Consider the following 24,650-nt stretch of genomic DNA (forward strand, 5'->3'; position numbering starts at 1 on the left):
CTTAACACTATCTTTCCAGAGTTATTTGCAAACACTGTTTTAATGTCCAAGACAGTGTTCTATTCCTTCACGTTCCAGTCCATTCCTCTATGGTCCCTTCTCACCTTAGTCTGTGCTTATCTGTAACACATCAGGTGCTGGTGTGAAGCATACAATTGATTTGGTTCCTATACCTAATGTCAAGACAATATGAATATACTTTTTTTTTTTTTTTTTTTAACCTTTATTTATCCAGGTATATCCCATTGAGTCCGAAGACTCTTTTGCAAGGGAGACCTGTTCCCATTTACACTACTTATAACTTATTGGGATGCGTCACCCCAGGGGGGCTCCGCAGTAAGCTAGTTGTACAAATCAGTTACATTTTGCAGTTAGAAGGGTTTATTAGTATTTTCAAGTTTCAATTTATTTTAATGTCAGTAAACATGTTCATGTGTTGTATGTAATGTCATTGTATGGTTTGTCTAAATGGTTTGAAAAAATATAATAAAATATTCTAAAAATAGGCCTATATGTATCTAAAATAAATATCTAATATTTTATAATTTATTTTAAAATAAATTAAGCAAAGAAAAAATAGTTGGTTCCTTCTGTACATTTACTCTGTTTTATTCCCCGCTAAACGCTCAGTTATGCTCCCATTGAGTGCGTAAATAGAGACATATGATTTCAACGTTTTATTTTGTCACTGCCCTCATACTTCCATGCGTCCTTTATGTTGGAATGGACATTAAGCAAATTAACCACTAGTCGGCAGCAGCGCCGCTCAGAGTCAATAGTTACTCAAAGAGGAAGACAAGAGTCAAAGAGTAAATGAACTGGAAGAAACCTTTTATAATAGGTCCATGGAAGAAACAGCTTTAGCATAAGTCATAAGATGACTGGAAATGAAAAGGAAATGGTGCTTCATTGTGGACATCCTCGACTTTCTTTTTGAAGGTTATTCGCCCTGTTGCCCCGGAACCGGATGTCCCCCTCTTTGTATTCGGTTCGTAAGCAAAACCAAAACAGCACAGTCCAGTTGTTTTGTTGAGAGAGGAGATTTGATACTGATAAAGAGTTTGTGACGGAGTTTGTGGAGACAGAGTCGTCGTGACTGTGGCGAAACATGTCTAAAGCGGATATGGTGAGAGCGTTGGTGAAGCAGCGACTGAATGCGGCCGCTGAAGAGATATTTGGGCTGTTTGAAAGAACCATAGCAGAGCACGAGGAGGAACGTTGTCGTTTAAAGGAGGAGAACAAGCGACAACAAAAACTACTGGACGCTGTTTGGAAGCCTGAAGTCCGGTTATACTTAGCAGGTATGTTCCACATTACAAGTTAATCAGGGAAATCACTGGCTCAAAAACATGAACCACAGTGAGCGTGAAGTGAAAAGGCTAACAGATGCTAAACTATGCTAACTGATGCTAAACATGTAGCCCTCCTATATTCTATTGGTAAATGGAAAACGGGCCACCGTCGTTTTAGCTACTAGATTTTATTTGATATTATTGGATACTTTTTTGAACTTTAATACTTGAGATAGATTGAAGGGCGAACCTCATTTGCAATGACGTCAAGTCAATCAAATGCAAAGCAAAAACAACAATACACACAAACAATGCAACTGCATCAAATACACAACAACTGATAAAGAGACAAAACAATTTAGACAGTGATGTAGAATGACTGCAATTAAAATGAAATGAGTGAAAGTACAATATAGCCTCATTAAAACAGTTACAGGTAGAGTTAGGCAGATTTAAGATAATATGTCTATATGTGTTAAAGGATATGAAGGTATTTCTTTTCATTTGTTGCTGTAAGTTGTTCCAGGAGTCGGGGGCACTAAAGCGAAAAGCTGACTTTCCAAGCTCAGACCGGGCTTGTTGTGAGACAAGAGCATGTCAGTGGAGCGGATCTGATAAAGCCCATCTGAAAATTGCAGCATTACAGTCAAACAAAGTGGTAGCTTCCAGGTCAGGGCTTTATACTGTATATAAAATATGCCAATGTGCGTCACGTCTCTCTTTAAAAGAGGACCACCCACCCTTTCCATATAAAACCCAATGGTGTGTGTCATATTAAGCATCTCCTGTGATGAATACACTCACTGACTGACTGCAGTTGTCCTCTTCACTTACCCCGGAATTCCACTGGCTGCGGGTGCAGTGTCCAACGGTTTTGCTCCGTGCGCTCACGTCCGGCAATACCCACCGGCTCCGTTTTCAAAGCAGGCACGGCCAGCTCCGCTGAACAGCTGGAGTCGCGAGACCGAGGAGTTCCCGTGGTAATAAAAGTGACGGGCGATCGCTCTTGATAATATGATTCTCCTATATGGTATTTACACAACAACGAACGCACGGAAGGTTATTGTTCCCATCCGAACGAGTAAAAGAACAGTGGACATGCTTGTATGTGTCTCTGTTTTGAGAATGTCACCTGCAGTGAACACCGAGTGTCTTATTTTGAAAATTAACCGGAGGTTTTATTGTTTTGTCGGCGCTTGTGTTCCTGTCTATCTCGATGTGTTCGGTGCTAAATTGATGTGGTGAGCTCAGGCATGCGGCAGGAATAGAAGCAGTGTGTATTTCACCGGACAGCTGGAGCAGCAGCGGAGCAGAGAGACGGTGCAGCGGCCGTGGTGGAAACTCACCCACTGACTGCTCTTAATTGTATTACTGTTTCTGCCGTGCTGGAGCGGAGAAGGACCGGAGACGCAGCCGGTGGAATTCGGCCTGTAACTCAGTGACTTTATGACAACCAAACTTCACTTCACATACATAGCATTGCATGCAAGCTTAAAGAGATCCTACATGTTTTAAACAATGAAAGGTTTAAGATTGCTCTGCATTATTCATCAAATCAAATTTTGTACTTAAAGCTTTGTAATGGTATTTTCAAATATGTAATCTGACTAGGGATAAACACTTTTTGGATGAAATTACAGAATATGGCCGCCTTTTCTTTTTTTTCTTTTGCTTTAGCCAGACAATAATCAAACTACATGTTAAAGGGCACTAGAATACAGGAAATCACATCTAGGCTGGATTCAAACGTGCAGACTTCAGTGGACCTGCGGATTACACAGCTTTTGCGACCGTATCAGGGAAAGTCCACAATTCCTCAGGGTTTGTGTCCAAAACAAGCGTTAATCTAGTTCACTTCGGACTTCCACTTAGTCCACTGTCTTCATCATTTATTTAATCACAATGTATTGCAGTTAAGACGAGATGTATTATCAAATAAACTAAAGCAAAGAAATGACTAAAGTAGGGTATGAGTATTATATTCTAATGTAAAGGAAAATATTAGGCTATATCATTATTGAATAACATAACTATGTAGATCTTAATGCATACTTGTAGTCTAATAAACTTCCAAGATTTAGTATTGTATTTGTTAGATTTCAGATCAAACAAATACAATTTGAAATCTGATCAATGAATTTGAGTATTAGATTATATCAACATAAATTAATACGTTTATTATAACCATATCACACCAACATTAAAGGAACACTACAAATTCTCAATCAGTTTTTTATTTGGGACCTTTTGAATTTCCCGAAGGACCCACTCAAATCACCAACCATCCATCCACCCACCAACCCTAGCTCCCTATCTATTCATTTTCCTCTATCTGCTTTTGTCCTCCTCCAAACTACCGTCATTATATCAGCCTTTAAAAGTCAACTATGGCCCACCTCTAATCTCGCACGTCTTGTCTACAGCAAATGTTATGGAAATATGAATCTTTTCATTTACCAGCAGACAGATGACGGCACTTTGGATTTGTAGCTGCTGTTTCTTGCATCAGAGTCTCAATGTTAAGTTTGTCTTCAACATAAACTCATGTGGATTTCCTTGTGTTTCACCTTTTCCCTGCAGACGTCCAGCAGCTGGTGGTGGTTAAAGAAGAGGTTCCCCCTGAGCAGCAGGAGTGGAGCCCCAGTCTGGACCAGGAGGAGCCACCACCAGAGCCCCCACACATTAAAGAGGAACAGGAGGAAGTGTGGAGCAGTCAGGAGGGAGAGCAGCTTCAAGATATCATCAAGTTCCCTTTCACTCCTGTAACTGTGAAGAGTGAAGATTGTGAAGAGACTGAAGACGGTGGAGAAAAGCCCTTGAAATACCACCGGATTTCTGGATGTCAGCTCAACAAAACACTTGAGGTTGTTGGTCCTTGGTCCTCACAGCTTCATCAAAGGCTAACTGAACAGATGGAAACAGCAGCTGATGGAGAGGACAGTGGAGGACCAGAACCAGCCAGGAACTCCCATCCAGATCCACATTCACAACCTGAGACTGAAGACCAGCCTGAAGACTCCTCTAAGTCTGAAGACAGGGGTGATGAGTCTGAGGAGACCAGAGAGCTTCAGTTGGGTTTAAAGAGTGATATAAAAGGTAATACTGGAGAGAAAGTACACAGCTGCTCTGAGTGTGAGAAACAGTTAAATATGAAAGAGACACTTGCCAGAACACATAGTCATCCGCACTGGAAAAAAAACTCAAAAGCTGCGATGTTTGTGAGCAAAGATTCACTTGGTAAGATCAACTCAGAAGACACAAGACACAGTGTGTTGGCCTTCAGTGCTCTCAGCTTCATAATAACCGAACTGAACATATGGAAACAGCAGCTGATGGAGCGTAGGAAAATATTTAGTGTTAATGTGAATCTGAATAGACCAATTCAAATTCACACAGATAAAACATTCAGCTGCTGAATTTGTGGTATAAGTTTTAAAGAGAGGGTAGAGTTGCTAATGTTTTGGTGGGAGGGAGTTCCAGAGCCTAGGAGCTGCCCTGGAGAAGGCTCTATCCCCAAAGCTGTGGAGGTTTGATTTATGTGTAGAGAGGAGACCGGCTGATGCAGATCTGAGGGGTCTTAGGGGTTGGTAGGGTGAGAGGAGGTCAGTGAGATATGGCGGGGCCAGATGGTGGAGGGATTTTGAAGTTGAGGACCAGGGGCCTCATTTATAACGGTGTGCGTAGAAACCATCCTAAAACATTGCGTCCGCAGAAAGCCAAAAATGTGCTGCGCAAAAAAAAATTCAGATTTATAAAACTGTGCGGCGCACAGTTTCACGCAAACTTCCCTTTATAAATACCCACCTGCGGTGAATTGTGCGCAGACGATCTCCACCCCGTGTCCTCCCACTTCACCTCCCAATTTCATCCCACATTCTACCATACATGGCGAATGCTAAATAGCTCCTGAATATGATGACGCACTTAATAAGCACGGAATTTTGACTGACATGAGGAAAAAGGGGAGGCAATCGGCCGCAAAGAAAGCGACTGTGAAGGAAGAAAGCCCGTGACGTGCATGTGCTGCAGAAACTGACACACACACACACACACGCACACACCCGCGCGCTTATCACATATCATGATTGGCACAGTCGTTGTAGTCTTTGTAAAGCAGTTTCGCCCAACTTTGTACTGTATGCAATATCACGTATTAGCGTAGGCCTACCTGTAGTACTATATATAGTTTAATCTTCCGGAGGGGGAATTGTTATGGGAAAGAGATGCGTGTAATGATTTGCTAAATTCATAACATGATTTTATCTAACGAAATATACAATTTAATTAATATCTGTTGGCTTAACTTTGTACAAAACTACTTTTTACTCACCTCTTAAAATTTGCTCTCCCGCTGGGCACTCACAGAAACACCTCCCGACGTATAGGATATTATTATAGAGTAGCGCTAAAAGATTCAATTTATAAAATAACCAAAACATGTAGACCTAGGCTACTTGATAAGTAATTCAACCTACATCACAACTGCATGCCATAGACTACAGTAGCCATATATTCGCAACTATAGGTAAGCTTATACATTTTATTGACTAAATATATTGGGTGCCAAGCATCATTTGTCCGTGTTTTTCTGATGACTGAGCTTTATTTCGTGGTGTTGCCATTGAGTGTCGCTGATTCCCCGAGTCAGGAAAACCTTGCGGTAGCTCTACGCATGGTCGAAAGTTGGCGTAGGAATACGCACACTTCTCCGCAAATAATGTTTTTATAAATGGGTCAATGACGTGACGCCCATTTTTTTGTGTCCTTAAAGCTACTACGAGTAAGTCGGCACGTTGGCGACACCTTTGAACAAAAGCGGTAGTATTATTACGACGCCAGCTGTCGTGAAGCTGTTTTGTAGCTCGTGCAGGCGTGCAAGATTCAAATAATCAGGAAGCAATATGGTGCGTGTCCGTGTGTTGAAAGTGTGAGGGCACCGGACTCTTTTCGGCTCCGTGAGTCTATGGGTGACACAGCATCAACTAATGCCAGTAAGTGCTAAACACACCTGATTGCAATGAGTTGATGCATTGTCACCTCTCACAGAGCTGAACGAGTCCCCGTGTCCTCACACAAAGCGAATGAACGAGAGGTGGCAGTTAGTATGGATCACGATGAGGTAATGTGTTTATGTTGTAAATAATGACTATTTCCGATGAATAATGGTCATCTCATGATGCTGGTGAGGCAAAGTAAACTTTGTTTTAGTAGGCTACCGCTCATTCATTTAGGAGTAAACACTGCAGTCTAGTTTCGCTGCGTGAAATTGTGTATACGTTGCTTGGCAACGCCCTCCCGCCCGACTATCACTCTCCCTTTTAGCTTTTCTTCATTGCATTTTCTTTTTTTTCTTTGATGGTTCAGCCCCGTTATCAGTCATTATGATGACAAATAACTGTCTCAAACAAGGCTCCCACTGCCCTTCCCTCACCTGGAGGGGTAGGCTTCTCAAATCGCGTTGCTGCTCCACACTGAAATCTGCGACCAATACGGATATCTGACCATAGAGCATGCACGAGCGAACCGGAAATCGGACTGGGTGTGCGACCAGACCAAAAGCAGTAATACAAACTATATAAAAACGTCTTTCTTTGCACTGATGGTCTCGTTTGCTGTTAAAGGTAATTTATGATTATCAGAGGAAACATGAGGCTGTTTAAAAGATATTTAAATGTTACTCGTAGCCGCTTTAAGCTGCAAACACACCGCACTGGCCACCTGTGGCGGTTGGCCGCGTGAACGCAAGTTGCTCGCCGCTTGATCATATTGGGCCATATATTCCTGACGCCGACGCCGTTTCTGAGATCAGACCCGTCACACTTACGGTGCAACAACAACAACAACATGGTCCAGCTGTGCCAAAAAATACAGATGTAGGTTCACTGTATAACCAGTGGCAGTCATGTCACAAATAGCATTAAAACAGCATGAAGACGCACCCCGATCACAAAAACACACACATTAACAGCAATTCAGCAACATACTAAACACATTAACAACAGTGTGTGCTCAGCGGCAAAAATAAAGGCAGACATCAGCCTATCAGCCACATGCCGTGGAAACGGCCGTCTCTGGACGCCGATTCTTAGGTGGACGAGCGGCCACGGGCTAGTGCATTGACTTTGTATGTAATCTCGCCGCGCGGCCAGTGTGGTGTGTTCGCAGCTTTATATTTACAGTCAAAGCTAAACGGCTGGGTAATGTAGCAGTATTAATATAAAGTAATATGCTCCTACCGATGCAAATTAAATGGCCCAATTTCCGAAAGAAAACAATACATTAACGAGGCAGGGTCTTTACACACAGCAATGCAATACGACAGATTGAGGGGAAACGGGAGGTACAGACATTTAAGAGGGTACAGACAAGGCAATGTGCAGGTAATTTCCACTGGAAACCTGAATAAGAATGACAATGAATACAAAAATAACTAAGATAGAACTTACGAATACAAAGTTTAAATGAAAGTGCATTTAAAACTCTGCTACACATATGCTTTGAACACAGCTTTTAATGTGTGTGTCTGTTGTTTCTTTGACAGGAGAGCTGCTTGCTGTGGACTCCCTCCTGAGTCAGACTGGAGCCCTGATGATGGACCCTGACACTGAGGAGACAGAGGACATGATGGAGGAAGAAGCTTGTTCCACTCTAGCAGGTCTCCTCCATGACCCACATTCCTCTGCCTCCTCCCAGCCTGCTGCGTCCTCCTCTCACCCTCCTGCCTCCATACCACCACCAGATGTCTCCTCACCACCACAGACACCTGCTGATGACTCTGGGGTACGTAGAAAATGTGTAATAATGCATAAATACAGTAATACAATAAGTGTCTGTGCTGTCCCCACTTCACTGCTCTTACATGTTGCTGCTCATCTGGGCTGAGCGGAAAACTCGCCGAAATGTTTTCATTATTATTATTATTATTATTATTATTATTATTATTATTATTATTATTATTATTATTATTATTATTATTAGTGCATTAAGAGCGAGGGAGAGAGAAGAGAAGGGACAGTCCGCGAGTGAACAGTTACACAATCAACTGCGCGGATCACGTGACCTACTTTCATCGCAGTGTCCAGCTGTCGTTAAGTCTTTAACATGTTGCCAACTGCCGAGTTTTTCCGCTATATTTGCCGACTTTCCGCCGTAGCGCTAAGGCTGTTAAAGTCCAGAGAGACACATCTTGGAACTTTAAAAAAAAAACGTGGTCACCAGAGCAGAGTAGTAGCTGCTGTCTACCCTTCATCATCGCTGACAGCACTCACTCACACGGCCAGTCTGATAGCTTCCCCCGCCACCTGCAGCAGCCAGCAGACAGACAGCACCGTGTCCGCTCTGTGCACGTTTTTAAACATGTACATTGTTTTATAGGTCCACATTCAATAGGCCACTGCAGATCTATAAAAAAGCTAATCTTGTTGTTATATGGCAACAAATAAACTTTGTAAAATTAATTTGTAAATAGGCCTATTTAATTTGTAATTTCAGAATAGCATATTGTGCAAATTAGCTGATTATGTCATCTAGCTACTACTAGTTACTTTTGGGCCAATAACAATTTTCCTTACAGAGGAGTCAGCAGAGATAGAGGAGGAACAATAAGAGGGTTCAGATGTAGAAGAGGTTGTGGTGAAAATGGCCTTTTCCTAAAGGAATGTCTGAAGGATTTCACATGGTGATGCCAAATCAAAAACACAGTGAACTGTATCATCTGTTGTCAGTGTGGTCCAAAACATGCTGGAAATACAATATCAGTAGGCCAATATCATATAGTTCAAATTGGGAAAAATGTGAATAGATGCGTTCCAGCTCCATTTAATGTGTCCCCCTAAATGTTCTGCTTGCGCCCCTAAAATGTCGTCTGGAGCCCTGGACTTAATTAACTGATAAATTAAACTTTTGCCGTGGTCGGTCGGCTATGAACCTGGTGCACTTTGAGAGGAAAATTAAGAATTTAAATCTGAGGAATTTTGTGTGAACAACTGTTTCCTGTGTAGTAGGCCTACTCATTTTTGGAATAATTTGGCAACACTGGGTCGGATGAATTAGAAGCTATTGAAGAAAGACATGGATTTTCCATAAAAATATTAATATAAAATAGAATATTATGAAAATAAACATCCACAAAGTTGTGATCTTTCTATCTTATAAATGTAAAGTAATTTATTCTAAATGTTTTTAAATACACTCAATGGCCCTCATTTATCAAACTTGCGTGGAAACTGGTGCAGATTCTGGCGCAAATACCTCCCTACGCCAGGTATCGCGTGGGATTTATCAAACAGTCGTATCTCGCCAATCTCAGCGTACGCCAGGCCATTATTGATAAATGCGGCGGCTGAAAACGATCGTATCACGCCCCTATATTTTCTCAGTTTAGAGGCCTCGCCCAGAGGTTTTACGACATGGATATGCGCATTACGGCACAGAAGAGGAACTTCTCTGAAGTAGAAATTGACAGAATAACAGCGAAAGTAGAAAAAAAAAAGAGTTTCATTTCGGAGCATTACAAGCGGCATCAAAGAACGACAGAAGGCAGCAGTTAGGAAGGAAATAACTGCTGCGGTCAACAGCGTTGGTGTTGACAACAAACGATCTCCAGCTGAGGATTTTGCATTTTAGGTTTACATCAGTAGGCTACTATCGCTCAAATGCTATAAAACAGCATATACAATTATATGTCGCCATTTCTTTACATAGATGAAGAAAAAGTGGTCTGACTCAAAAATCGCCACTAAAAAAAGCATGTTGCTGTTCTGAAATGCAACCAACTGAGGGTGCGGGCATAATATAAGTGGTAGAGGAGAAACCGACGCACCAACTGTCCGGTAATGGTCCCCATAAAATAAATACAGGTCTGCAGAGATTTGAATGATTAGAATGTATTGGCCCTTTTAGATAGCACTACTCAAAAGGGTTGTAAAAACTAAAAATAACACATTTTGCGTTTTACTGTATGACAGCACGAGTGGTCAGCCCGGCGGTCAGCTGCACAAGCCGACCCGGCAACGATCAGCTGTGAGAGCGCCCACTGTCCTGCTCCACCAGCAGATCGGAAAAACGTGCCGGTTAACGGTGGAAATACATTTGACACAATGACACATTAAAAGAGGAACTAACATCTAAAAAGTGCGTCAAATAAATAAAATGTTAAGCTGAATGTTATGCCGTGTATTTTTTAAAGAGATCATAAAGAGCAGTGTTGGCCTACTACATATTTAATACTGTGGCTAACATTTTGAATGAATGCAGCCCCTGTGCCTCAGTGTCCCCCCAGCTGCTCCAGACGGAGACAACTGCCCTTACGCAGTCTCATGCAGCGCTCCTAAGTGGCCGGTGTGCGCACTATTGAATCAGTGCTCCTACTCAGTTGCACACCATAAGCTGCACATTTTTAAGTGATTAATATCTTTATTTCGGTCTGAGCAAACACTGCATTTGTATTATCTTCTAATAATTGTCCAACAAAGTAATCGGCTACCCGGCACAGCCTGCACTGCGAGTCCATGCTGTTTACAAACTTGCGTACACGAGCTGAGAGCTGGCGTGGGATTTGAGCGTATCCTACGCTCACGTCCATATTGATAAATGCCGAGGTTTGCGTGGAAATGTGCGTACACCCACATTTCTGGTCTACGCAAGGTTGATAAATGAGGGCCACTGTCTCAATAGATTAAATCATAGTCTATTTCTGTCATCAGAATACTGAGGAAAGTTTAAAAGAATGAAAAACATGGTTCAGTATTCCTCCTCTCCTCTGTCTGTATCCTGCTATAGGGAGGAGGGGCTGCTAACACTAGTCTCAGTTAGCAGCGCTATACAAGTATGCATTATTTTATGATTGATGGCAAAGACAGACAGCTTGATTTATTTAGCTAGTTAACTGCTGAGCTAGCGTGCTGTTCTTCTCTGGGCCGACATAAGAGATTAAAATATTGCGTGTTCACGTTTAATGCAGGTTGAACAGGTGTAGCCTACTGATTTGACAATATTGGGCTTACAACTTGTGTTTTATTTCACTTACTTGCAGTTACAACAAGCGTATTTCATGTCAACTCTGGCCCTCCCATTATTAGTGTATTTCACCGAAACGCTCGTCCACCGTGAGTGATTCACCGCTGTGTTTGTGCACCGCTGAGACACACACACACACACACACACACACACACACACACACACACACACTCACACCACAGCGTGGAGCAGGCAGATTATTCAGAGACGCGAGGGTGGGGGTCTTCTTAGATCTTGAACTCCCTCAGTTAAACTGACTTTATTGAACAGTATAAGATGAGAATTCAGTTTAACATTTATGCGACAGAGGCAAATGGAAAGAGAAAGAGTAATGTTTGTTTTTCTTGTGGAGTAGAGGTGCAAGAGTAGCCGGCTGGAAATGCCTTCACGCACGGCCGGCGCTAACGGAAAACACTGTGCATCTACTCAGCCTCAGTTCTTCATGTCAGCTCTAGAATATAATCTTTCATCTTGGGAATCAGGAATTTGATCGAGTTTGAAGAAAGTAATTGTATTCTGAATCATTTGGAGCTGTATTCTTGCCCAGCTTGCTCAGTTTGTTCTTCATATATAATCTTCCAGTTAGGGCCTTTTTTCGGGGCGAGAGAGAAAACGCTGTGAGCAGCGGAGGAAAAAGCTGTTTGTCATCTTGTCCTCTGGCACTGTCAGGCAACACTGGTTTCACTGTTTAGGCAAAATAAGTTTCTCTTCCGTCTTCTGGGTTGCCAAGGAGTCCCGATGATCTACTCTCTGATTGGCCCATTGATAAAAACGCAGATGACATCCCGACTCTTTTCTGAAAAGTTGAGCCTTTTTCAACTCTAAACGCTTGAATCGGCAGCACTAAAAGGGTGAAACGCTCGGGAAGAGGACGCTGGGCACTGCAGCTTTTTTCCGAGACGCTCGCCTCTCATTGGGAATCAATGACGCTTGTGTGCGAAAAAGGCGGTAGGTGGACCCCGGCCCTTAAAGTATAAGTTGTGGACATTACATTTATATCTTTATAAAGGCAGTAAACTACTAGGTAAAGTGTGTTTAACATCTTTAAAGGTTCACCTAGACTCAACTAACAAATTAACTGACTCCTGGGGTCTACTCTACAGGCCACTAAATGATATGTGTAACCGGTTAGTAAATCCTAACTCTATAGGAAAAATCAAAAAACGTTTTTCATCTTTTAGGTTTTGAAAATGACTTCAATGTGTTCTGGAAATTGTTGTCTTTTATTATCATGTAATAATTTCTTATGGAGAGATGAATCAAAATATTGTTTGAGAGGTAATGAAGGAGGGTTAGCTCAATAAGGGTTAAACAGCATCTAAGAATAGTATGTCGATTAGAATACGGGGAATGAGGAATGAGTCACCAGTTTCTAGAACAACAGTCAAATAAAAACACTATAAGGCTCAGGCCTCACATAATTCTATGAATCTTGATTCTTGAATAAAGAAATAACCAGAGGCTAGATAACACTGTACACTTGGGTTACTTAATAAATAACTCAAACTGAGCTATGCATTCATAATATACAGAAACAAATATCCTAGAGTCACATACAGAATATTCCACTCAGACAAAATAAACAAACTCCTGGTGACTGTGTATAAGAGCAGATCACACATAAAGGCAAAGCGCAATTGGGCCGCCTGCAGGTCAGAACGGCTACACTGCATGTGAAGGACATTCCCCTTTCACATGGAAAGCTATCTATTAACTACCATAGCAACCTAAACAGCGCTGCTTTAACTTAGATTAGAACCAAGGAAATTCAACATCAAATTGGCACATACAAATGTGTGACAAAACTCACAATAAAGAAAACAAAGCAGAAGGCACTTTATCAAACTTAATACCCGGAGTATTATACACAGTAAACAGACGGATAAAGATGAGCCGCCTGCTGGTGCACACTGACATGAAGCTCTCACTCAGACACACACAGCAGAAACTAAACTTAACTCACATGCTCTATGAAACATCAGGAACGGCTCTTAAAGCGACAGGCACCCATAAAAAGTCAAAGCCTGTTATACAACATTGATACTACTCTGTTATTGATATAAATCTATATAAATAGGCAACATTGTCTCTTCCTTTCAAGTGTCCCTTCTGTGTGATTACTGGCCCCACCCTAATGTGTGTGACCTGTGTCTCCAATGTATTTGAGTATTAAAGTCCTTGTCTTCTTTTCATTTGTTGTAAAATCCTAACGATTCCCATCCCTACTGCCGACCCTGACTGCACATCTCTGCCTCACTCATACTCTGTCTTTGTATTTCTGTCTGTTTGTCACTACAGAAACAAAAAGGAACAAAGAAACCTAAACCTCACCGCTGTCAACAGTGTAAGAAGGAGTTCGCGTCGAGGTCGGTCTTAATGATCCATCAGAGAATCCACACCGGAGAGAAGCCGTTCAGCTGTGACCAATGTGGCAAAACATTCACTACATCAGGACACCTTAAAGTTCACCAACGTATTCACACTGGTGAGAAGCCGTACAGTTGTGACCAATGTGGGGGAACATTCACTCGCTCAGGAAACCTCAAAAGCCACCAACGTATTCACACTGGAGAGAAGCCGTTCAGCTGTGAGGACTGTGGCCAGAGTTTCAACCACCTAGGTAATTACAATAATCACAGAAACATCCACACAAAGGAAAAAATCTTCCCTTGTCAGCATTGTGGGAAAGTCTTCAGTTCCTCCAGCTCACAGTTGCATCATGAGCTAATCCACACTGGAGTCAAACCACACCAATGTCAACACTGTGACAAACGGTTCTACTCACTGTTTAACCTCTCAGTGCATGAGCGACTCCACACAGGACACAAACCGTACTGTTGCGTCAAATGTATGAAAAGCTTCACCCACAACTCCACCCTGAAGAAACACAAGTGTGTTTAACCCATTGATGACTATGGCAATCTAGGATGCATGTCCTTAATGCCTGAGGGTTTTCTGAAAAAATAGTACGAATTGTCAAGTCTACCAAAACCTTAATATCTAAGCCTGTGTAGCACATAGAAACATGAAATAAAATACATTTAAAAGTTAAGGTTCACTGGTTTTATTTAAACATGCTCCCTTAGCGCTTACACACCAACAAATTTTTCTAAAAATCGTCAAAATTAGATGGGGGAGAAAAAAAAGAATAAATAATATAAAATATTTAGTGTGATTTTCGTCAGTAGCCTATAGTGGACCTTGATTCTGCGCACCAAACGCCACTAACTGTTCTGTAATACACTATCGCTGACACAGCCGGCTTATTTTTTTTTATTATTTATTTTTATTTTTATTTTTTTTGATTGATTTGATTTTCGGCAAACCACACAACTTTTGGGTGGTCACGTGGTCTTAAAAAAATCAACAAAACCCACCTCATGTGTATTTGAACCAATGACAGTGCATTCTATGCTGCGCATGCCATGAAAATTAGATAAAGTAACAATGCTGCACGATGCAGCATCAGGCAGGAGAGGCAATGTGGCATCACGCAGCAGCCGTCATCAATGGGTTAAACCTGGACCGATCAGACCATGATGTGTGAACTCCTCTGTGCATTTAATTTGATTTAAGAACTCACTGAAGGAACACAGGATCACATCTGATTCATGAATTTCCGCCATTTTGCGAATTTTAACTGTATATTGTTCAGAATCATGGCAGTCCAAAATCACGGCCTACATTTAAGGGTTATACACTAATATAAACATACCTGTGAATATTATATTATATTCCATTTCTATCAAGTATGTCCTGAAAATGACAATACATTCTACACACTGCTCCTTGAAAAGGCAAAATAAAAGATTGGAAAAGATCCCCATTTGAAAAAAGAACCAAACCAATTGAAATATTCCAAATGCAATGAACAATATTTGTATTTGTTTCCATAAATGTCTGATGCATTGAATGTAACACATGAAAACAGCTAAGATATGTATGCTGTAAACTTTTTGTTTAAATATGAATCATTTTCTGCATTTTATTTCTTGTGTCAGGCTTTAAAGGGTTAAATCTACTTAACAGATTCAAAATGACTTGCAGCAGCACCAATTGAAAACTCAAATTAAACTGTAGCAACAATTTCTTTCAATAATTTACAAATATCACTCATTGTAAGGTCACAGAGATCAGCATGGTTTGATATGATTTATGTGACACTATTATTTTTTTGTCTTCATAGTTGTTTATTTTTAATCAGCTGAAATAAAATAATTACAACAAAAGACATTTGAAGTAGATGTTTAAGCTTGTTTTCATGGACCCAAAGTAACTGATGTTTTTATCTAGTTTGGTTTTTGAAAAATGATTCTTTAATCACATTTAGAATGAAACTGAAGCAAACTCTGTATTCTTATATAATCATCTTTCTCTACTTATTTTTTTGACTTTTTAATGTTTGCCTTTTAATATATCGTGAAAGTTGTGTATCTTTCCAATGTTAACATATCTCTTCTTGCATTAATCACTTTTATAATGTTCAAAACAATTTTTTTCATTATTTTGAATCAATGTAAAGTTTTGATGTTGTATTTAATAATCGGTTTGTTCATTCTCATTAGAAACTGGTTTATTTAGATATTTTTATAATCACTCTCACTCTCTTGTTAATGAACAGATTACACATTGCTCCTTCACCGCTGAAAGTTTTGAGCTGTTTTGGCATTTTATTAAAGATTTTACTGAATAAATAAAGTACATTTCAGCTAAAGGACAGACACGTCCGTATTTCATATGCATTTTATTATCAGAGTTAAACATCAGCAAAAAATAATGTACTTTTTCTGTTTGTCATGTAATAAAAACATATAGGGGATAGAACAGCCCTAACCCTTGCAATGTATAGGGATAAAACATCTAAGAATTATATGGAGAGTAACCCCATTTTTAAGAGTTAATCTGATCCCATCAGATAACTATGGAGAAACTGGGGCAATGGGATGGTTAGGAGTTTGAAAACAAAATGTGTTTCTTATTGAGTTGGTTTTTGCACTGTTCATTCTTTATTTGACAAATAGAGACAGAGATGATATGGGGTGGAGAAGGGTTCACATGCAGAGAACCACCCGGGCTAACCCTTTGATTCTGTATAGTTTCCTGTTAAGCCTTCATTTGTGACGAAGGCTGTGTTCCAAACGGCCTAATAAAGTTCTCCCTCCTACATACTCAACATGTATATACTACATACTGTCTACTTAACGATCGATTGTGTATGCAAGGTTCATTGGACCGTTTACCCTTTACACACAACCAATTCAAATATATAAATTAATTATTAATCTTTAACATGTGCTCATAGGGACACGTACATTGTGTCTGTGCATGCTCAGTCTAGAGCACCAAAACAGCCAATCCTGTGCGAGGGATGACACATTCTAATTTACATCAGGCAGGATACAAAACCAGCCTCGCAACTACACTTCAACATTCTATTCAGTTGACCCTTCACTGATACGAACATGCCTGGAGCAGAGACCGTCAAAGCGCCCAAGAAGGGCTCCAAGAAAGCTGTGTCTAAAGCCGTCTCCAAGACCGGGAAGAAAAGGAGCAAGTCCAGGAAAGAGAGCTACGCCATCTACGTGTACAAAGTCCTGAAGCAGGTCCACCCTGACACCGGCATCTCCTCCAAGGCCATGGGCATTATGAACTCCTTTGTGAGCGACATCTTTGAGCGCCTCGCCGGTGAGGCTTCCCGCCTCGCTCACTACAACAAGCGCCGCACCATCACCTCCAGGGAGATCCAGACCGCCGTCCGCCTCCTGCTGCCCGGTGAGCTGGCCAAGCACGCCGTGTCTGAGGGAACCAAGGCTGTCACCAAGTACACCAGCTCCAAGTAAAACACCCCGACGCTATCCAGCGACACAAAGGCTCTTTTAAGAGCCACCCACATCATCAAAGAGTTGAAAATAAATTAGGAATTGGAAAAATTAGGAATTGGAAAATGAAAGAAATAGTCTTGTTAGAAGGCTATGACAGTTTTTCACTAGTTTAACAAAGTCATTTTCAGGACCATCCATATGTATATTTTTTTCATAATAGATTGATTCAATATACTGAACTTTGACCCCAGCACTTAACAACCCTTCCATTTTCTTATACAGTAAAATGCACAACATGTAAAGCAATCATGATTTCAACAATAGTAAAGTGAGACTGAACATGGAGTTGCTAAACTTGATGGGATGCATTGTGGTGGATGAGAGCTTAATATTTGTGTAGGGCAGAAAAAAGAGGATTATGTTTACAGGTAAGATTTATAAATAAATAAAAAATTACCCTTTTTATATCCAGTGTGGTTCTTTATAGAGCAGTTTTGAAGTGTTCTCATTGATAAGCTGCCCTTAATTAAAATATAATTCACACATTCATCATGTGATACAAGTATATGGTCATTAATGTAACTTAACATAGGCTACTGCCCACACTGTCACATATCTCTATTTCATAACATAAGTTTGATCTTGATGCACATCATCACTCTGTACAACTGTACAGCTCCCCCACAGTAAATGGACAATTGCATTTATTTTTATAATGTATTTATGTTATATGTATAATCTTTAAGATGCCTTTTCTCCATATTAACTTTTATGACATAGGCCTACTGTATGTGACACACAACCACTGCACTATTCTGGTAAACTATTTTTCTATATTATTACACTTTTCCTACAACAAGTATTTGAATGGATTCCATAGAATAGAAAACATGACTTGAATAGAGTTTTATTATCCGGTAAAAATGCTGTTACATTTGTTAAAGACAGGAAACCTACAGATACACTGAAGCTGATTACAGTGATATATTAATTATCACCGTGTGTAGCAGAAAACCAACATTTATTGTTATCTACTATTATAGCAGAAAATAGCTGGGACAGATGTGTTGAAGAGACATGTTCTCTGCAGTTGCTCTGTGCATTACTTAGTATTTAGAATTTATCTAATGTAAATATTGTTTAGGTTATGTTTATCTTATTCTACTCTATATTTTTTATTTTTTTTTAATTGTTCCTATTGCACCCTGGGCCAGTGATAAACGCCATTTGGATTCTGATGTCTTGCATATATCAGAACTGACAATAAAATACTTTGACTTTGACTTGACTTGACAGGCTATATGGGCACCATTTTGCATATTTGAAAAAGTCATGCAATCTTCAAACTGCCTATATGAATCAGCGACCAAGTCTCCAAAATATCATCTTTAATCCCCAACATATTCAAGAGACTAGACTAGAAATGGTAAAAGTTAAACTAGGCTAAATAGGCATATCAGCCATTATGTAAGCTATATATTAGAAACTATTTGTCTATACACCTATTAACTTATTTTATTCTGCGGTTTACTTTGCAGCACTGTTCCTTTTGTTGCCTTAGCAACCTACAATTTCAAAATGTGGGACGAACAAAGAAATATCTGATCAATTAACAAGGAGCCAATCACCTACACTCATTGCAACAGGGGGCGGGGTTTAGCGAAGTGGCCCCGAGACTTACTTCGAGATCTCGCAGATCATTGTGACCGTCTCGTGCTTGAGAGCAGCAGCCACAGAGGAGAGCTGCTGGATCTCTGAGAGCAGCAATGGAGGACAACCAGGACCCGGACCACCGGAGCAAAAACGTCCCCACGAGACAAACAGCAGGCTCGAGCGACGCTCAGGTCAGTGCTCATTACGTCACACTACAGACACGAGGGACACTGGGTTAGCAACGGACCGCATGTGGACTTTGGTAGCGTGGAGTTAGCGGTTAGCAGTTAGCTGTAGCTACCAGACACACAACTATCGATCGGGTTTTACATTACACTCTTATGTAACCCAAATGTCCCGCTGCCTCTCTATAAACCGCTGGGACTCTGCGTTGTGTTTAATTGATGTGATGGGTAGAGAAGGACCACAGGACAAAGAAGTTCTTGATTGTGGAAGCGACTGGCAATTTATTCCCCAACAGTGGCAATCTTCATAAGCTTGTATTCAGGACACAGTAAACAATGAAAACAGTTAAAATTAGTGGTGGGCCGTTATCGGCGTTAACGTGCTGCGTTAACGCAAAACTCTTATCGGCGATAAAAAAAAATATCGCCGTTAATCTCTTATTCCACCTCCTGTTCGGCTCAGGGGAGATGGTTCCCTCCAGGGCCGATGGCTGTTCGCCGTCAGGGTGAACCCCCTTCCGTGTGTTCTCTGGTCGGGTAATAATAGCCGGGGGCCGTTGTTGACACTTGAGGAGCCTTTATTGCAGGAGCGAAGCTTCTCTCAGACACCCGCCGCTCTCTCTCTCCATCACTTGCCCACGACACACACCACCTGGCTGCAGGATCGCTAATGTAACACTCAGCGCCAAACCCCCTTCACAAATCTGTCTATTCAATGTTTACTTATGAATGTATCCATGTACGTAACTCTGACATGTACATAACTTAATTTATTGTTAATAATATGGTCTGTTTATAAATTCGGCATATGATTAAAGCATCTAAACACCCGTAATCATGTTAAACGTTTACTGTTTTTAAGTTATTAAAAACTCGCTCCCGCAGATACACAGCAGAGGGAGGTCTTATATTCAGCCATTGCTAAAGGGAGTGCTGTATTATGGAACGGCCGCTGTGGTACGAAATTCCAGTCTCAACAATGTTTCCTACACGAAATTATAACTCTAGCGTCTACAGCCCGTTGTTTTCATGTAGTGTAACTTGTGTAATGTGTTACATTATTCAGCTGTTGCCGTGATGTCGGCTAACGCTGATGATAATGATAACTAGCTCTCCGTCGCACAATAGACTGTAGGTTGGTGTTGCAGCCAGCTGTTAGGTGAAGCGCTGTCCCACAGGTAAAAGCCATGGACCTATAAAGCCTGTCCAATATTCACTCTAGTCCAGCTTCTTGAAAAGTTTATAAGGACTTTATTATTTATGTAAAAATTATATTTAATGTTTCACTTGAAGCACAAAAGTAATGGCTTTATTTTCTGTTATAGCCTATAGCCTACCCAACAAATTAGTTTTTTCGTTTTTTTTAAGCACAAAAAACAGTGCAATGTTGTGATTTTTAGCCTTATATCCGATTAAATTGTTAGAATATTATTTGTTCGCAATAATTAGACACTCGTTCTGATGACGAAATGAAAGCCACCTGGCTTGAGAAACACGTTCTCAAAGACTTACTTTGAGTCATTATTTAGGAGCACACACATATTATGAATGAATTCAAATGAGCCATTTTAATCTAGATTAATTCCAAAATTAATCTAGATTAATCTAGATTAAAAAAATTAATCTATGCCCACCTCTAGTTAAAATATACTCTTTTCAACTGCTCAAATAAACTGACAAATAAAATACTCTTGCTACAGTAAAAATAAACCATAATCTATATAATTAAATAAATATCCTCTTTAGTAAAAAATATATTCTTGTGCAAATAAAATAAAAGTATGAAAATACTAAATTAAGCAGTACACATCCTTACAGCACTGTTTTACAGTGTAAGTCAATGATCGCCATGCTAGCCAACATTATTTATCGAAATTCTCATATAAAACTAGCCTGGTGCTACCAGACCATCGTACTTAATTTCATTTGTACAGAAGGTCTGGCAGTGCTGTAATTGGCAAACGTTCACTCACTTGGAGGCGGGTGTCTGTTAAAGTTTAAAACTATTGGATCTGCCCAGTGCCACTCTGGATTAGCCAACCAATCGCATAACGTTTGGTCGTCACGTGTGTCATGAGCCGGCTTCTGGCAACTGAAACTGGAGCGCGATTTCGACGTCATCGTTCTCAGCCACTCGCTCGCTCTCTTCGCTGATTGGACACACAGAAATTTGTTCGAGCAGAATCCCACTAATACGCCCCGTCACTAGACTGACTACTGAAGGGAAAATGAAATTTGGCCGGAAGTAGGTAGGCGGGCGCAGCCAGGCTAATATAAAAGTAAAACGCCAACTCACACATCCCAGATAACACTCAACAGGTTAAATAAACATTTTATGTATCATGAACTAAACAAACCGACCGGATGGGTAGTTTAAACATGGATATTAACAAGATTGTGCAAGACATGTGAACACCGCTCACCTTGTATTCAGGACACAGTAAACAATGAAACAAGATGGCGCCCGCGCACGCAACAAGCTTTAACTACGTTGGCTCATAAGGGGCATACCATACAAATTGCGGTAAGACAGCGCCACACAGTGGCCTTTCTAGGTAACAACCTTACACTTACATAAACTTCTATAAACAGAGAAATAGTTCAGTTGTGACGTGGAGATTAGGAAGACGAATTCACTCGTGCAACATGTTTATTAGTTGAGGTTTGTCTATTGGCCACATGGACAGACTGAGCATGAACACGAGTCCAGCCCAGATTGTGGGACAGACAAAGAGCACAGGACTCCTTCATATTCTCTGCTGGAAGTCTCCAACTTTACACAACATGTTGACCAGAAAAGTCAAGTCAAATCTCCTGGCGTCATGGCTCGCTCTTGTTCTCTGTGTTGTTTGTTTGGAGGGGGAGGGGTGTGGTTAACCTGCGACGTCTCTTTGTTCTCCTCCAGTGAATAAAAAGAGACCCCGCCATTTTGGGCAAGCGACAATTCACTAGTACACAATACAATGCATAGTGAATACTGTATGTGACTTTAATCTCAGAATAATAGACAATTTTATTTCAATTTAAATGTCTTACATTAATGTGAACCTTAAAAAAATACTCTTTGGGAAGTCACAGTTCACTAGTAAACAATACAAAAGCTATGGATTGATTAGTTTTTTCTCAACACAAAATATTGGGCTTCGTTAAAGGTGGAATGAGCAATTCTGGGGAATACTTCCCATTTTATGTCAAAATCATTGATTTTCCCTTCATAATTCACTCCTTGTCCGTACTGTGTGCATGGTAAAAGAAAAATCTACTGTGTATATATACAGCCTAAGCTATATCATTTAGTCTCACTCATGCGTGTGGGAACACAGTTTAGCTGGAATGAGTGAGGGCCGTGTAAGTTGCATTCCTTCCAAAGAAAATGGATTTCATTAAAGCTCCCATATTATACACTTTTCGGTTCTATTATGCACCATATTATATGGTCTTAGTGGTCCCTAATACGTTTTTCTTTAATTGTTTGCTACAATCTTTGAGCTCCCCCCGCCCCCTGTCCGGAAGCGAAGCCAGATACGCCTCGCCCTCTGTCTGTCAGGGCCATGGACCAATAAGAAATAGGGGTGTGGGCTGCACAGTGGAAGCTTCTGGCTTTCCAGTTTGTGAGGTCAGAAAAGGGGAGAATTCTGACTGGAGTATATTGGGTGGGGGAGGGGTGGTGGTTTCAGAAAGGGGGAGAGTGAGAAAAGGAGAGTGTTATTTTTTTAAATATTTTGGCAGTCTCTAGGCACACCGTGGACCCATGGATATGTTAGAACACATTTAAAAAGTGCATTTAGCATAATATGTGACCTTTAAAAGATGCTGTTTGAACATAAAATATGCTTTTGTATTCAAATAAAAAAGGACAGTCCTTGACGGGACAGGGTGTTGAGGTGAAGCAGGTTTTGGTCTGACCTTCCCATTGGGGGAAGGGAAGAAGAGCTGTATGCATCTTTAACAATCATGTAATGATTTCTTATTGAAAGGTGTATCAAAGTGAATACTAATACTTCTTTATTGTTGATATGTATCTATATTTATCTACAATTGTCACAACATTTCAAGCTCCCTGTTTTCTGGTGTCTTCTTTTCATGTTTCCCTGTTTCCTATTTTATTTTGGTAAACATTGTCTCTTCCTGTCAAGTGTCCCTTCTGTGTGATTACTGGCCCCACCCTAATGTGTGTGACCTGTGTCTCCAATGTCTTTGAGTATTAAAGTCCTTGTCTTCTTTTCATTTGTTGTAAAATCCTAACGATTCCCATCCCTGCTGCTGACCCTGACTGTACATCTCTGCCTCACTCATACTCTGTCTTTGTATTTCTGTCTGTCTGTCTGTCGCTACAGAAACAAAAAGGAACAAAGAAACCTAAACCTCACCGCTGTCAACAGTGTAAGAAAGATTTCAGGTCGAGGTCGGTCTTAATGATTCATCAGAGAATCCACACCGGAGAGAAGCCGTTCAGCTGTGACCAATGTGGCAAAACATTCACTACATCAGGTCACCTTAAAAGCCACCAACGTATTCACACTGGAGAGAATCCGTACAGCTGTGACCAATGTGGTAAAACATTCACTCACTCAGGACACCTCAAAAGCCACCAACGTATTCACACTGGAGAGAAGCCGTTCAGCTGTGAGGACTGTGGCCAGAGTTTCACCCACAGTAGTTCTTACAATAGACACAGAAACATCCACACAAAGGAAAAAATCTACCCTTGTCAGCATTGTGCGAAAGTCTTCAGTTCCTACGACTCATACTGGCAACATGAGCGTATCCACACTGGAGTCAAACCACACCAATGTCAACACTGTGACAAACGGTTCCCCTCATCGACTCACCTCTCAGTGCATGAGCGAATCCACACAGGACACAAACCGTACTGTTGCGTCAAATGTATGAAAGGCTTCACTGCAAACTCCACCCTGAAGAAACACAAGTGTGTTTAAACCTGGACCGATCAGACCATGATGTGTGAACTCCTCTGTGCATTTCATTTGATTTAAGAACTCACTGAAGGAACACAGGATCACATCTGATTCATGAATTTCTGACATTTTGTGAATTTTAACTGTATTTTTTTCAGAATCACGGCAGTCCAAAATCACGGCCTACATTTAGGGGTTATACACTAATATAAACATACCTGTGATTATACCATAGTCCAGTGCTTCTCAAATGGTGGGCAACTCACGGCGCCCCCCTGGGGGGGCGCCGTGAGTTGTCAGGGGGTACGCGGGCTGCATTGATTTCCAACTGACAAAAAAAATGTTTTTTTTTTTTTTTTTTTTTTTTTTTTTTTTTGTGTGCGCGCTAGCAAGCGCTATGTGTGCTTGTGTATGGTCATAGCCGCGCGAAAGGCCGCGATTTGCAGTAAATAAATGTCCACGTGTCTCTGTAGGTTATTTTTTTTTAAATCAAGCAAGTAGACTAATAATAACGTTAATGAATTATTGGTTATCGCATCACAGAAGGCCTATTGGCCTATAATAATAAAAAAACACCACCTTAACTATGTTTACAGTTTAAAAATGTTTTGAATGAAATGCAAACCTCAGTGAATCATTTGCTCTTGTTTCTCTGTCCTGAGATTCACACAGACTGAGCAGTCTTGTTTAAATGTTACAAATTTAGCTAATAAACTGAACTTTGAATGTTTTTGCTGCAGAAGTTATCTCAGCTAATTTTTG

The 24,650-nt window shown here is 40.7% G+C and overlaps 2 protein-coding genes across 2 annotated transcripts in view; both read left to right on the forward strand.

Annotated features, from left to right (window-relative positions):
* Positions 1-1,014: 1,014 nt before the first annotated feature.
* The window catches only part of LOC307269628 (uncharacterized protein), a gene marked incomplete at its 3' end in the record, with an annotated part of 98,874 nt that continues 75,238 nt past the window's right edge, over positions 1,015-24,650 (forward strand). The window contains exons 1-2 of the mRNA XM_080052625.1: positions 1,015-1,301; positions 3,873-4,388. Coding sequence (XP_079908751.1) covers positions 1,109-1,301; positions 3,873-4,388 — 709 coding nt within the window. The 5' untranslated portion in view covers positions 1,015-1,108. The remainder of the gene's footprint in view (positions 1,302-3,872; positions 4,389-24,650) is intronic.
* Positions 16,772-17,149, forward strand: LOC307270091 (histone H2B type 2-E-like; the record flags this gene model as incomplete). Its single annotated transcript, XM_080053234.1, has 1 exon — positions 16,772-17,149. One exon carries the CDS (start codon positions 16,772-16,774, stop codon positions 17,147-17,149), a length of 378 nt encoding a protein of 125 aa, XP_079909360.1.

The sequence above is a fragment of the Ammodytes marinus genome, assembly GCF_949987685.1.
Source record: "Ammodytes marinus genome assembly, chromosome: 24".
Taxonomy (NCBI): domain Eukaryota; kingdom Metazoa; phylum Chordata; class Actinopteri; order Uranoscopiformes; family Ammodytidae; genus Ammodytes; species Ammodytes marinus.